Source organism: Mustela nigripes, chromosome 6 (genome assembly GCF_022355385.1).
Source record: "Mustela nigripes isolate SB6536 chromosome 6, MUSNIG.SB6536, whole genome shotgun sequence".
Lineage (NCBI taxonomy): Eukaryota > Metazoa > Chordata > Mammalia > Carnivora > Mustelidae > Mustela > Mustela nigripes.
The window spans coordinates 76,882,551-76,896,172 of NC_081562.1; the positions used below are offsets into that span (position 1 = coordinate 76,882,551).

Below are 13,622 nucleotides of genomic sequence, written 5' to 3' on the forward strand. Positions count from 1 at the left end.
TGGCATATGATTTTTATCGTAGATAAGGACAAGGTCATTTCCTTCAGAGATCGAAAATCTAGAGCCGACATCCAAGTGAAAGTCTATAGTTGTCAGTGATTTGGGATTCATTCTTCATTTCCCCTGGTGTGCGGTTATATCCTAAAAGGCCAGGAAATATTGGGCATCATCAGGAAAATTATTAGAAGTGAAGCAGAAAACACTGTATGCATTTTTGGCTCTTACAACTTTGAGAAGGATACGGAACTAGGCACTGCTCACAGCAGGACGTTCAAAATCCTTAGCAGAGGGCTTCTGTGAACACCTCGAATTTTTTATCTTATTTATGGTGGTCTTAGGCTTGTGGGCCCTTTGGGCATGTGTGCCTGTTCTTTTCTTTTTTTAGATGTTGACTCCACATAGAACAAATGGCCTGCATAAAACAATAGTTAGGGGAAGGGCATTGGTGAAACTAAATCTGTTTCTCCAGTTCCTTTGATTTTGATCCAGCAATTTGCTCTCTGAAATAGGGCAGTAATAGGGAAGGAACTGAGGTCTGTAAATTCTTGAATGGCAATATCAGCAAATTCCAAACTAAAAATGAGGCATCTCCCCTTGAAATATTTCAGGCAAGTTTAGAAAAATCAATGCTTCCTACTAGAAGAAACTAACTTGAGGATTTTACTGATCACCTGCATGTATACAAATATGGGTCCATACAACACTAATAACACCAGAACAACAAAAGTGAGTAAAACATGGCCTCTTCCTTTTAGAAATTTTATGAGTTGATACACATATACATATAAATATACATATACATACATATGATAAGATAGGCTTAAGATACATAAATCAAATTTTGAAAGGATTGGCAAGTTCCAAAGAACGTTGACACAATCAGTATTTACTGAATGCTGACTGTGAGCCAGGTACACTACTGTCTTATATGCATTGCTTCAAAATAATTCTCACAGTGTCTAATGGGATAGATTTTATTATTATTCTCACTTTGTAAAGGGTGATATTGAGGTCTAGAGAGTTAAATAATTTTTCCAAAGGCCTTGTAAACAGTACGGAGGCAAGATTTAAATGGTACAATGAAACTGCTCATTAATAGAAGCTGAAACAAAGCTCTCATCTTCAAGGTTGTGTCGGAGCAGACAAAACGTCTGTGCTGTTTGCCTTAAACTCTCTCCTAAAAAATACATGGAGGAGTGAACCATAGCTTTTCCTCTAGCAGAGACAGTTTAATGATCTTATTAGGAATATCCTCCTTCCTAGCCACACATGCTAGTATTAATTCATGTGGGGCATATGGCTCTAAGGTCTTCTCTGTAAATGCTGCTGCACTGATATCCTACGAGTGATTCTCTTCTCTGCATCCCGCTGTGAAGCATCACTGTTTCTTTCCAGAGAAACAGCTGCTTCCCAACTTGGGTTTGCTTGTGATGTATTCTGAACCAGTTGGTCAGATCCCAATAATTTGTTTATTGACTGTCCTAGATATTACTGAGTACAGATGCTGGTCACATGTTTAGAAAAAATAAAACAAACAAGAGACTAATTTCCCAGAGCTTCTAGAAATTCATCCATTCTCTTATCAAAAACTCATTAAGCACCCATTGTGCTGTAGACCGCTTGGCAGCTAGCTGGGAGGTTATGGACACAGCCACCTGTTCCAAGCACTTACAGTCTCACGGAACAGACGATTGTACCAAGAATCCCAGAAGGTGTGCTAAGTACCCTAAGCTGTGTGAGAAGTCGTGAGAACACAAATGAGGACCAGCTAAAGTGAGGAGGGGTGAGAGGAAGCTTTCTGAAGGAACTAACCATGGCTGAGTCATAAACACTGAGTTTTGAGAGGAGGAGAAAAATGAGATGGTGATTCCAGAAAGGGGAAAATCTATGTTGTGAAGTCTCAGGGACATGAAGGCCTGACGTGTTTGAGGGTCTATAAGTAGTTAAGCATGACAACACTGGGTGCCTTGGGAGAAATAATGAGAGATGGACAGAAAAGGATTTTGAATAAAGCACCTGAATGTTTTCCTCAGGATTATGGAGGCAAATATCTTTATTTCAAGTGGAAATGGAGATTTGATGTTTCTAACATTTTCCCAAAACCTTTATAAATGTATCCAAATTTTCTTTGACTTATAAAAGAGTACATTGTAAAATAATTTTATTTTTCTTGTAGTTTCTGAGGAAGATAAAGGATTTGGACCAATTTTTGAAGAGCAGCCAATCAATACCATTTATCCAGAGGAATCACCAGAAGGAAAAGTTTCACTAAACTGTAGGGCACGAGCCAGCCCTTTCCCAGTTTACAAGTAATGTACTTCACTGCTCTTTTATTACAATGGAGTATCAAACTAGATTATAGATGAGCATCTGTGACCCTGTACTGATAGAGAATTCTCTAATATAAGGTTATTAACAAAATGCAGGAATGTTAACAGAAATATTGGCATGTAAGTTATTAAAATAGAGTTGTTTAGTGTCCAAATTGATAGTAAGTTTTCTCAAATATATGCAAATAATCCACTCCCTCTTTCCTGCACAGATAATGCCAATGCCATTTCATATTATCCACTTAAAAATTGTCCAATGACTGGGTGGCTCAGTGGGTTAAAGCCTCTGCCTTCAGCTCCCAGAGTCCTGGGATCGAGCCCTGCAATGGGCTCTCTGCTCAATAAGGAGCCTGCTTCCCCCTCTCTCTCTGCCTGCCTCTCTGCCTACTTGTGATCTCTGTCTGTCAAATAAATAAATAAAATCTTAAAAAAAAATTGTCCAATGACAATTGGTCAATTGTCCAATGACAAGTGATCATGCTATTAAGCATGTATAAGGCTATATGAAAATCATGCACAACTTAAATATACACATTTGAAGATAAAATGTTCTTATATGCAGCAATCTGGATAACTCATACTCACATATTATAGATAATATTCCTCTATCAACTACATTCAGAGAGCTTTCATACATAATTCTAGAAAGCACCACTTTTTTCCAGTGGTCTCAAATCTATATTCCAGGTAATATAGCAAATTTCTTAAAATTAGGTAATCTATATCAATATATCTCTTTCTAGTTTTTTGTGGGATTTATGTGGTTTTTTTATGTTGTGTTATATTTGGGAAATTTATGATATAAAATATAACTTTTAAGGTAACAATGGGTTTTTCTGCTTCAGATGGTTCAGAAAAGTATACTAACTATTTCTAGTCCGATACAAAGAATAAGATTAAAAAATTAACCAAACACCAACGAATTTGAATTTCACCTGTGAAATGGTTCCATGAAGACAACACAAGTGATTGATGGGGAAATTGGAGCTCTAGTGTGTCAATGTCAGCTAACTTAATTGAAGGTTGTCATTCAACAAGATTGATTTTCATAGTTTTTGTTCTCAAAAGAAAAACAACATTCTATTGTTATAAGAAGTTATAATAATATATATAAATTTAATCCTAATCTAACTCATTTTCTCTTGAGTTCAAGAGACTCTCATGAGTCTCTGGGCTAAATTACAAAATTATTCTTAAAATAAAATATGAATTTAGATATAAAAACATTGTGTCTTTGAAGTTATTTTTATTGTTTCAGTTTCATGCATGGGAATGCAAAATAAGTAGATATTTTATTAATTATAAGTAACACATTTATCTTGAAAATATTTGTTAGGCTAGACTTGTTTCTACCCTGAAGCCACACAGTATGGGCATTTATATACATAGTTATGGATATGGGATAGTATAACTAATAGGTTTTGTGGAGGAGATCTAATCTAAGCACATAATTTTATAGGAGAGGAAGCTGAATAATGAATAAGGAAATTGACTTGCTCCAGAGTTAGTAAATCATAGATCCAGGACTGAAACATAGCACAGGTTTTATGGCTTTCAAAGAAACATGTAATTTTTTCAGGTTGTATCTATCTATATAGCTTGATAACATCTCAAAAGCTATTTCAGTGATCTCACTTATTTTGTGACACCTTGCCCTTGACATTCATACATGGAAACAGCAGATCAGTCTACAGCCTGGAATGGAGGCAGCAAAACAGAAGAGACTATTTTCAGATAGTGTTCTAGAAATGTGTGCTTCTTGCTGTGCCTACCTGACATCTACTCCGCAGAATCATTAAGAAGCAAAGTTTTGCATGACTATAATTTTATACACATTAATTAGCAGCTCCCTTTTTCCTCTTTTCTCTAGTCCCTGGCAACCATCATTGCATTCTTTGCTTCTACAGTTTGACTCTTTTAGATACCTCATATAAGTGCTCTCATATTAAGTGTTCTTACCAAAATTTAAAATGTAAAATAAGAAGGCAAAACTTTGACCAACAAATAAATTCACTAACTCCCTCCCATAGGTTGAACCGGCACTGAAGTCCCTAGGATGGTGGCCTATCTACACATTAATGTACAGAGCTGGAAAGGAGAAGTAGATGTTTAATTCTGTTATGAAGGCAATCTGCATTTGACAGATGAAAAAATAAAAAGGGAAAAAATTCAGCTCATGATGCAGCTTGTCTGATGGAAAAGAACATTTGAAGTTTTAAAACTTTACTTAATATTCAGAGCAAGTCATACTAACCTTGGTAATCATGCAATGTGTCATTCACACAGTAGTTTTATATTTATGGCATGTTCTGTGATAATTTCTTATTCATGGCAACACCCTGAAAGTTACAACAGGGAACTTTACCTTCTACTTATCAGTCTTGAAGCTTTTATTATCTTGTGTTGACCCTCAAAATAATGAGAATGCTAATAAAATTGCATTTATTTTTTTAAGATTTTATTTATTTATTTGAGAGAGAGTGAGAGAGAAAGCATGAGAGAGGAGAAGGTCAGAGGGAGAAGCAGGCTCCCCACGGAGCTGGGAGCCCTGGGATCCCGGGACTCTGGGATCATGACCTGAGCTGGAGGCAGTGGCTTAACCAACGGAGCCACCCAGGCACCACTAAAATTGCTTTTAAAACTGTCTGAAAGGAGTAACAACAATGGTATACATTCCTGAAAACAAAGTAAACCAGTGAACTTACCCCAGCACAGCAAAATTTCAATCATTATATGACATCAAAGGCAGACTCAAATCCACTAGAGAGGAGATAATGCAATAAATAAAAATTTGGAGTCAATATTATGGGAAAAAAAGTAACAATTGGTATTGCTCAACAGGGAAACCCATTGCCTTGGCAAATGCTAAGCAACTTGACATTGGATTGTTTGAACAGAGCCAATATTGCCATCAATGTGGGAAGGGGGAAGATATACTCATTGGGTTGGAATTTGGTAGGTTTTCAAAATGCAAAAGCATAGTTTTCTGCGTTTGCTTTTAAATTTCCTCCTACAGTATAAAAATTAAAACTAAAAATGTTCCAGTAATTTGATTTAATAAAGATATTCTAAAATCATTAGGCTTCTTTTGGTAAGATTCTGACCCTGATCATAAGTATGCAAGGCCATGAACCATGAGGCCACAGCCCACTATTTGATCATGGCTCTTGCCTATAACATTGCTGAAGACATGAATCCTGATAAGAGAATGAGTATAATACATACATGGTCAGCTTAATTGAAAACTATTTTCTACATTTATCCTTCTTATTATCTCACCAAGAAAGTTCCAGTCCTGTTTTTAGTCAGTTTATTTATAACACAATCCCTCTAAATATACCTGCAACATATATTGCAGGCATGGAGACAAAGGATCCAATTTATTGTTACAATTTTCAAATTGTGTGATCGACCTCTAGTGGTCAGAGTGTAACATTTACTGAGTAGAATCCTCATTTCAATTAGTTTTATTGGGAATTTATTTTGATATTTAAAATCAGGTACTGATATTTTATATTTTACTTTTGCTAGAGTGGTGCTTTTAATATATTGTGCAACACATATAGATATGCATGAATCTAGCTAGTACTTACATAGTTTTATAATTTATAATCTATGTATATCTGCTAAGATATACTTTTATAATCTATGTATATCTACTAAGAAAACAATGTAGCAAAATTCAACAAAATATTTGCCCCTTCCGATGCCTCATGAATAAAGAGAGCACATTTCATGCACTTGAACATTTACCTTTCTGTGCGTGAACTAAATTAAAATCATGAGCCCAGAGACACAGAATTATAGGGTGTGAAGAAATACCACACTGAGTCATCTACTTAATCATCTGATTTCACATGGAGCTGTACCCATATTAGAATAATATTAGGCCAGTATTGCTGCTTGTAGGCCTATGACCTTTGATATGACATTTGTTTTTCTTTTTTATAGATGGAGAATGAATAATGGGGATATTGATCTGACCAGTGATCGGTACAGCATGGTGGGTGGAAACCTTGTGATCAACAATCCTGACAAACAGAAAGATGCTGGAATATATTACTGCTTAGCATCAAATAACTATGGGATGGTCAGAAGCACGGAAGCAACTCTGAGCTTTGGATGTAAGTAACTAACTTTAAAGAGGTCCAGTGTTTCTAAGTGAAGTAAAAATTAAATGTTATCATAAGAATTCAACAGGAAGAAAAAACAATATGAAAAGAAAACAAGAGAAAAGGTCCTTAGATGGAGTGGGTCCTATATGATCAGTGGGCCTTAACTGTATGGAGAAAAAATTTCAAGAGAGCAAAGCATCCTGAGGGGTATTAGGAAATAAACTAAGGCCATGTTCTGAAGGGTCTTGAGTAAGTAGCATCAGTGGAAGTGCTAAGCCATGCATTCTCTCTCTCTCGCTCTTTTTTTTCTTTTATTATAACATTACAGTTGTGATCTCTAGAGCTTGACTCTACCTGACAGAATCTTACTCCGTAGTATGTAATTTACCTTATTGGGAATAAATTAAATTAATCAAATTACTTTAAATTTAAATTAAGTTAAAATTTCTCTTTATGAAGGCTGTCATATATATATATATATATATATATATATATTTTATGACAGGGACGCCTGGGTGGCTCAGTTGGTTAAGCCACTGCCTTTGGCTCAGGTCATGATCCCAGTGTCCTGGGATCGAGTCCCACATTGGGCTCTCTGCTCAGTGGGAGCCTACTTCTCTCTCTGCCTTTGTGTGCTTGTGCTCTCTCTCTCTCTCTCTCACACACACACACACACACACACAAATAAATAAATAAAAATCTTAAAATTTTTTTTTCAGAAATCTTGTGCTAAACTTAAAGTTAGAAGCAATTCTAGAAGAACATTGTGCATTGAAAGAGGAGTTGGACTAGACGATCTCCCGTATGCAATTTTATAAGTCAGCACATAAATCTTTTGCAAAATGAATTACAGGATGCAATTTAAGAGATGTTTTAAGAGAACCCATGTGGCAGTGATTACCAGCAAGGAGTGAGCAGTCAGATTCAATTAATGTGGTGACAATGTGAATGTAAATAAATATACACAATCCTTGAAGAAATAATAGATTACATTGCACTGAAGAAAAAAAAAGGTCCTAAGTATTTTTTAAAGGAAAGTTGAATGAAAGAGCAGAAACATTCTGCTCTCTTTAAAAAATGGAATGGGAACAAGTAAAACCAATTTCAAGGTTGGGAGGAAGCAGTGAAATGATGTCTTCACATGCAGAGGTTGTGATGACATTAAGTTATTGCTGTTGAAATGTCAGCCAAGTATTTGGGTATGGGGTGGTGTTCAAGCGAAGCATCAGGATTAGAGATGGAGATCTGAAAACCTCTCTGCAAAAAGGTAACAATTAGAATGATGACTTTTCAGAGATATAAATATATTGAGAGAAGTAAAAATCTGATTCTATAATTTGAGTACTGATCACAGAGAAGAGATAGGAGGTAAGGCAGGGCTGAAGCAGAGTGAGCACCAGTGAAGCAAATGAAGAATCAAATAGTAGAGTATCATGAAACCAAGCAAAAAGTGAATTCTAAATAAACAGACAAGAATAAAGGAAATGAGAGTAAGGAAAACTCAGAATTTGAAAAGGAGAAAAAAATTGGTGACATTCACCCAAAAAAGTCAGATCCTACTTTGCATCCTTATTCTTTCACCACATTCAAGTCATTCCTCAGGAAGAGAAATATACTTTTCAAATGAGTCTGTTCCTCCAAGTCACTCCTCCCTACTTTCTTCTTTGGTAGATTCCTGGTTTTGCCTAATCCCATTGTATTTCCAGATACCCTTACTGAGATTCCTCCTAAACCTGAAGAAAAAGTTGAGGATATTGTAATTTTTAGGGTTGTCAGATACTTATGCAGGCTGCTACCGATTTCCATCAGGGGCGTTTACCACAGAAGTCCTGAAGTACATGCAAATGCCACCATGGGAAAATAGGGAATTGATTTTCATAGGTTCCACCAAACCAGCTGAGAAGTGTCACATCCAAAAGGGAGTTAGTAGATGAAAGATAAAATTTCATGAAAATCTTTTTCTATTGACTAGAAAGTGAATATTTTCCTTTTGGTCTTCATGTTAGATCTTGACCCTTTCCCACCTGAGGAGCGTCCTGAGGTCAGGGTGAAGGAAGGGAAGGGAATGGTGCTTCTCTGCGATCCTCCGTACCATTTTCCAGGTAAATTTAAGTTCCTCTGTGACTATATGCATTTATTCAATGAATGGCTACATTTTAATTTTCTTAACAATAATGGTACATTTATGATGAAATAAGACTCAAGATTTGCCTAAACCTTGTAACGCACTGCTTTCAAATGGTTAGAGACACTTCCAGGCTCTTTAGTCACTTGGCCCTAATTCCAAAAATCTGTAATCATTTTGGTTTATAAACAACATATATATTAGATTGTGTCCTCATTAACATTCCTCTTATACAGGAGAAAATATGATAGATTTTTTACAAATTATTTTTAGAATAGAACAGTGCCAAGGAGTGATATATAATTAGTCCATCATTTCATTAAAATTATTACACCTACAATATTCTGTGAATTATAAAAATGCTAGAAAAAGATAAAGACATAATATATTATTAATCTATTTAGGAGCATCTAGCTACAAGAATAATCATCCAGTTTAGAAAGGGGTTAAATTAAGTGTGATCTGTAGCAAGGTTCCACTTTTGAATATGTTTCCTGTAATTTGATATGGCTAAAATAAATGCCACTGAAGTGCTAATTAAAAGATAAGCACCTGGGGTGCCTGAGTGGCTCAGCGCCTTAAAGCCTCTGCCTTTAGCTCAGGTCATGGTCCCTGGGTTCTAGAATGGGGCTCTCGGCTCAGCAGGGAGCCTACTTCCTCTTCTCTCTCTGCCTGCCTCTCTGCCTACTTGTGATCTCTGTCTCTCAGATAAATGGATGAAATTTAAAAAAAAAATAAGCACCTTATATATGTTCATTAATTTTCACTTGTTTTATCAAATATATTCTTGAAATAATATGTAAATACTACTTTTCACAATGAAAAAATAATGTCTTATATTCTTAGGGTTCTAATATTATGTCATAAATTTGACTTTAAAGACCCCATAAAGAACAGGATGTTACAAATCATTTTGTATGGAATATATTGATGATATATAGAGAGGTGAACATATGTAAATGTATAATGCATATCATAAAATATATGCTTATGTATATAATTATATACATACATCTATATGTATTCTATTCCAAATTATATGTATATAAATTCTGGTTGTTTATATATCAAATGTCAGTCATTTTCTCTCCAATAAAACAGAAGGACTATTCAATGTAAGTATAGGAGAAGCATAGAATTCAAAATGTCATGATGTAACAACATTTCAGTGAGAGAATAGTCTTTTTCTTTGAAGAACTGCTAAAACTATGGGGGAAAGATCACCTCATCTCCACAGCATTTCCCACAAATGAAATAAATGATCATAAATAGCCGACGACCACATTTGACTACATTCAGCACTAGATGTGCTTCATTTCATCGCTCATTCATTCAACAATTTTCTTGCGAGCACTTGTTACCCAATTAAGCACTGTCTGTACCACAAGAATACCTCAGTGAGTGATACACAAGATTCACCTGCCCTCAGAGATTTGCTACCGGCAGAGACAGCCAATATACAAGATACATAGGTAACAGGTATATTATGCTTAGATATTGGTAGGTAAGCACTAGGAAGAAAAACTTGTGCAGGGAAGGGAGAAGAGTCAGTGTTAAAGGGCTGGTTGAACTTTTATCAAGGACAAAGCTGTGAAGGTAACTTTGAATAAAGGCCTGAAGGAAAAGAAGACGCTAACAGCGCAGATGTGTGAGGGGAAGATGTAGCAGGCAGATGCATCAAAGGCATGAAATGCAACTACCAAGGAAGACCAAGGAAGCCAGAGGGGCTGGAATAGAGTGCATAAGACAGAAGGTAATAGGAAATGAAACTGGAGAGTTACAAGAGCCATATCACATAGGACTTTATATTTCGTAGTAATTATACTGGCTTTAACTTTAGTGAGATTTACTTTGGAGGGCTTTGACAAGAAGGAGTCACACGACATTGCTTAAGTTATGGAAAGATGGGTCTGGCTAGTGTTTTAATGAAAGACTTTGGGGAAATTCTAAATCTATAATTCAAAATAGGAGTATAAAAGGAAAAAAGATATAATGATACTGTGGCTAGCCAACTTTTTTTTTTTTTTTTTTAATGCAGTAAGGAAAATGGATCATGAGTTTGGGAATTATCAGACCTAGAGTAAAAATCCCAATTCTACTTACCAATTATAAAATTCTAAGCAAAACATTTAACTGCTCTGAGTTTTATCAATGAAATGGAATTTAGAATATTAATAGGTCATAAAATAATTGAGAGAGAAAGATAAATATAATTGCTTAGCACCATGCTTATATTCACTCAAAATATGGTAGCTTTTGGAACATTTGCACTATTTGTCTTGGTCTACTTCCAACATTTGTTCTACAATAGCCTAGATTAGATTATGCCCTAGCTTGTTCCTGGAAAATAAAATTTTTTGCTTTTGAAGAAGAATTTAATATTTAGAAGACAATGTTTCCTCCCAGATGATCTTAGCTACCGCTGGCTTCTAAATGAATTTCCTGTATTTATCACAATGGATAAACGAAGATTTGTGTCTCAGACAAATGGAAATCTCTACATTGCAAATGTTGAGGCCTCAGACAAAGGCAATTATTCCTGCTTTGTATCCAGTCCTTCTATTACAAAGAGCGTGTTCAGCAAATTTATCCCACTCATTCCACTACCTGAACGTAAGTATCTTGTTTGTTACACAGTGTTTTTGCAGGTTGTCTGCTCATGGAGCCCTTATAGTGAGGAAAAGAAATATCCAGAGGAAAGACTAGCTAGCTCTTCAGTCAGGGCAAACAGAAGACATCCACTTTGAAAGTCTTGGTCATTCCTTACTTTTTCTGATAGAGATTTACATGATAAAAGCACCCAAGTTGGTTGAGTTTGGACTGGTTTCTTCTAGTTCAGAGAATACATAGGGTTCTGATTTATTAGCCAAATATCCATATATTAATTACAGGGGGAATCACTGGCCTCTGCTTTTTTCCATATCCAAAGTAACTTCATGAAAGAACAAATGATTAGATCAATAGAAACTATAGTGATTACAGAATTGGGGAAACACATGCAGTTGTATTCTTTTGATATTTTTAAAGAACTATTTAGATAAAGCAAATAAGTATATAAATTGCCTTTCTACTATGAGTAAGTAGCATAGGTACCATATTTGTTTTGTATTTCATAATATTCTTTTATTTATGCATTTATGTAGATGTTTTATTTCATTATATTTATTTTTTATTATTATCTTTTTTTATTACGTTGTTAACTAACATATAGTACATCATATCTGATGGCCACTGGCGGGCCTGAATGGCTTCCAAGATTCCAATTGAACTACTTTCCTTTTTAAATGCATTCTCTTCCTAAGAGAATCAGATTTCAATATATTTGCCTACTTCACATTGTTTTTATCACAGTCCTGCTGTTACCACTCATATCAGTGGTTTCAGGCTTACTGAAGAAATACTGGGCTTTGTTGTTCACAGAGTTAGGTTTGGTTCCTGCCTCCACTCTAAGTAGGTGATTACAGTGGGGAAAATATCATCATACCACTGTGATTCCATTTTTACTATTCTCCTCGATTATGGTCATGTGGTTGGAATTCAATAAATATTTTTTGACTTCCGGCTCTTTTGTCTCTCCACAACCTTGGGAGATGCTCTCATCCACTACTTTATAGAATTACAAGGAGTCATCATGTAAAACTTCCTCAAGTTTCTTTCCTACTGTACCCGAGAAATTCATCTCTCTATTTATTTTTTACTATTTTCTGTGTGAAGGAAGAGTTTCTCCTCGTATTCTAGCTAATTCCTCTAGTTGCACTGGTTCATTTAACATTTGATTGATTTATGGACTTCCCTATATCATTTATTTTCTGCTTTTTTTCTGACTCTTTAAACCCTCCTCCATAACTTTCCCTCTGTGTATTCTTTTGTATTCAATACAAACAATCTTGATGACTTCTTATTTGCTAAATCCAAAGAACAATTTTCAGTTCTGATTCTCTATAAACTTTGACCCTGTTGATCTCTTCCTCTCTTGAACTCTTCTTTCTTTTCCTAATTTTCCCAACTCCTACCATTCCCTTATCTCCCACCCGCCTCAGGATCCTTCCCCACTTCCTCCTCCTTCTTATATTTCTCTCTAATCCTTTTCCAGATATTCTCACCAACTTAAACCTTTTCAACAGTACCCTTGTGGAGATGACTCCACATTCTTATCTCCAAAACTTTTCTCTTTAAGACTGAATTCTATCTACCTCGGGGACGTGTCATACAGAAGGTTCTCAGGATGTTAAGCTCAAGATGTTCCAGACACATCTGTCATCTCTAAAACTTCTGGTGTTCTTTGTCTCATTTGGTGATACTGTCATGTTTCTAACTCAGGATAGCATTTTTAATCATATACTCTCTTCTCCTCATCCTCCAGACAGCTAATTCAGTGGTCCCCAGTTAGTATTTAAGCATTTGGGAAATTTGCAGAAATTTGGAACCCAGAAACACTGATTCAGCCGGTCTGTAATGTGACTCAGGAATTTGTAGGTTCAGCAACCATCCCAGGTGATTCTGATGAATAGGATCTTTGATCTACCCCTCAAGAAAACATTGACCCAATGGAGAGTCTTGCTGATTCTGCCTCTCAAATTCAACTTGGATCGGTTCTTTCCTTTTTGTTCCCACTGCTCAAAACCCCCACCTGCTTTGCAAGAAGTAATGACCTAGCTTCCCTTAGACTTTCTTCTGTATTTCTCTTCTCCATGCCCCATTCTCTGAAACTTCTGACAAGTCTTTCTACTTAAACCAAAGGTGATATTCATATTACTTCTCTTACCAAAACCCACCAGTGGTTACTCACTGAGAAAATCAGCCTCAAAATGTTTGATGTCATAGTTTCAAGCCTTCTAGATAATAGGTTCAAATCATCTTCAACTACATATACTTTGACATCACTTAAATTCCTAGACCTAAAAAAAAAAAAAAAAAAAAAAATCCCCTTCTTGCTTCTGGAGCTTTGTCATAATATACTGTTTCCTCAGCCTGAGCTGGTCTGGTGAAGTCACATGCCCTTTTTGCCTGAAATTCCCATAGCCCCTGCATATTCAGTAGTCTTTCTTAGCT

At 35.8% G+C, this 13,622-nt stretch overlaps 1 protein-coding gene across 3 annotated transcripts in view; it reads left to right on the forward strand.

The window, feature by feature from the left end:
• CNTN1 (contactin 1) overlaps positions 1-13,622 on the forward strand; it is a 353,970-nt gene that overhangs the window by 201,345 nt on the left and 139,003 nt on the right. For all 3 annotated transcript variants that reach the window (XM_059402903.1, XM_059402902.1, XM_059402901.1), the window contains 4 exons: positions 2,177-2,309; positions 6,282-6,454; positions 8,452-8,547; positions 10,977-11,183. In XM_059402903.1, coding sequence (XP_059258886.1) covers positions 2,177-2,309; positions 6,282-6,454; positions 8,452-8,547; positions 10,977-11,183 — 609 coding nt within the window. The remainder of the gene's footprint in view (positions 1-2,176; positions 2,310-6,281; positions 6,455-8,451; positions 8,548-10,976; positions 11,184-13,622) is intronic.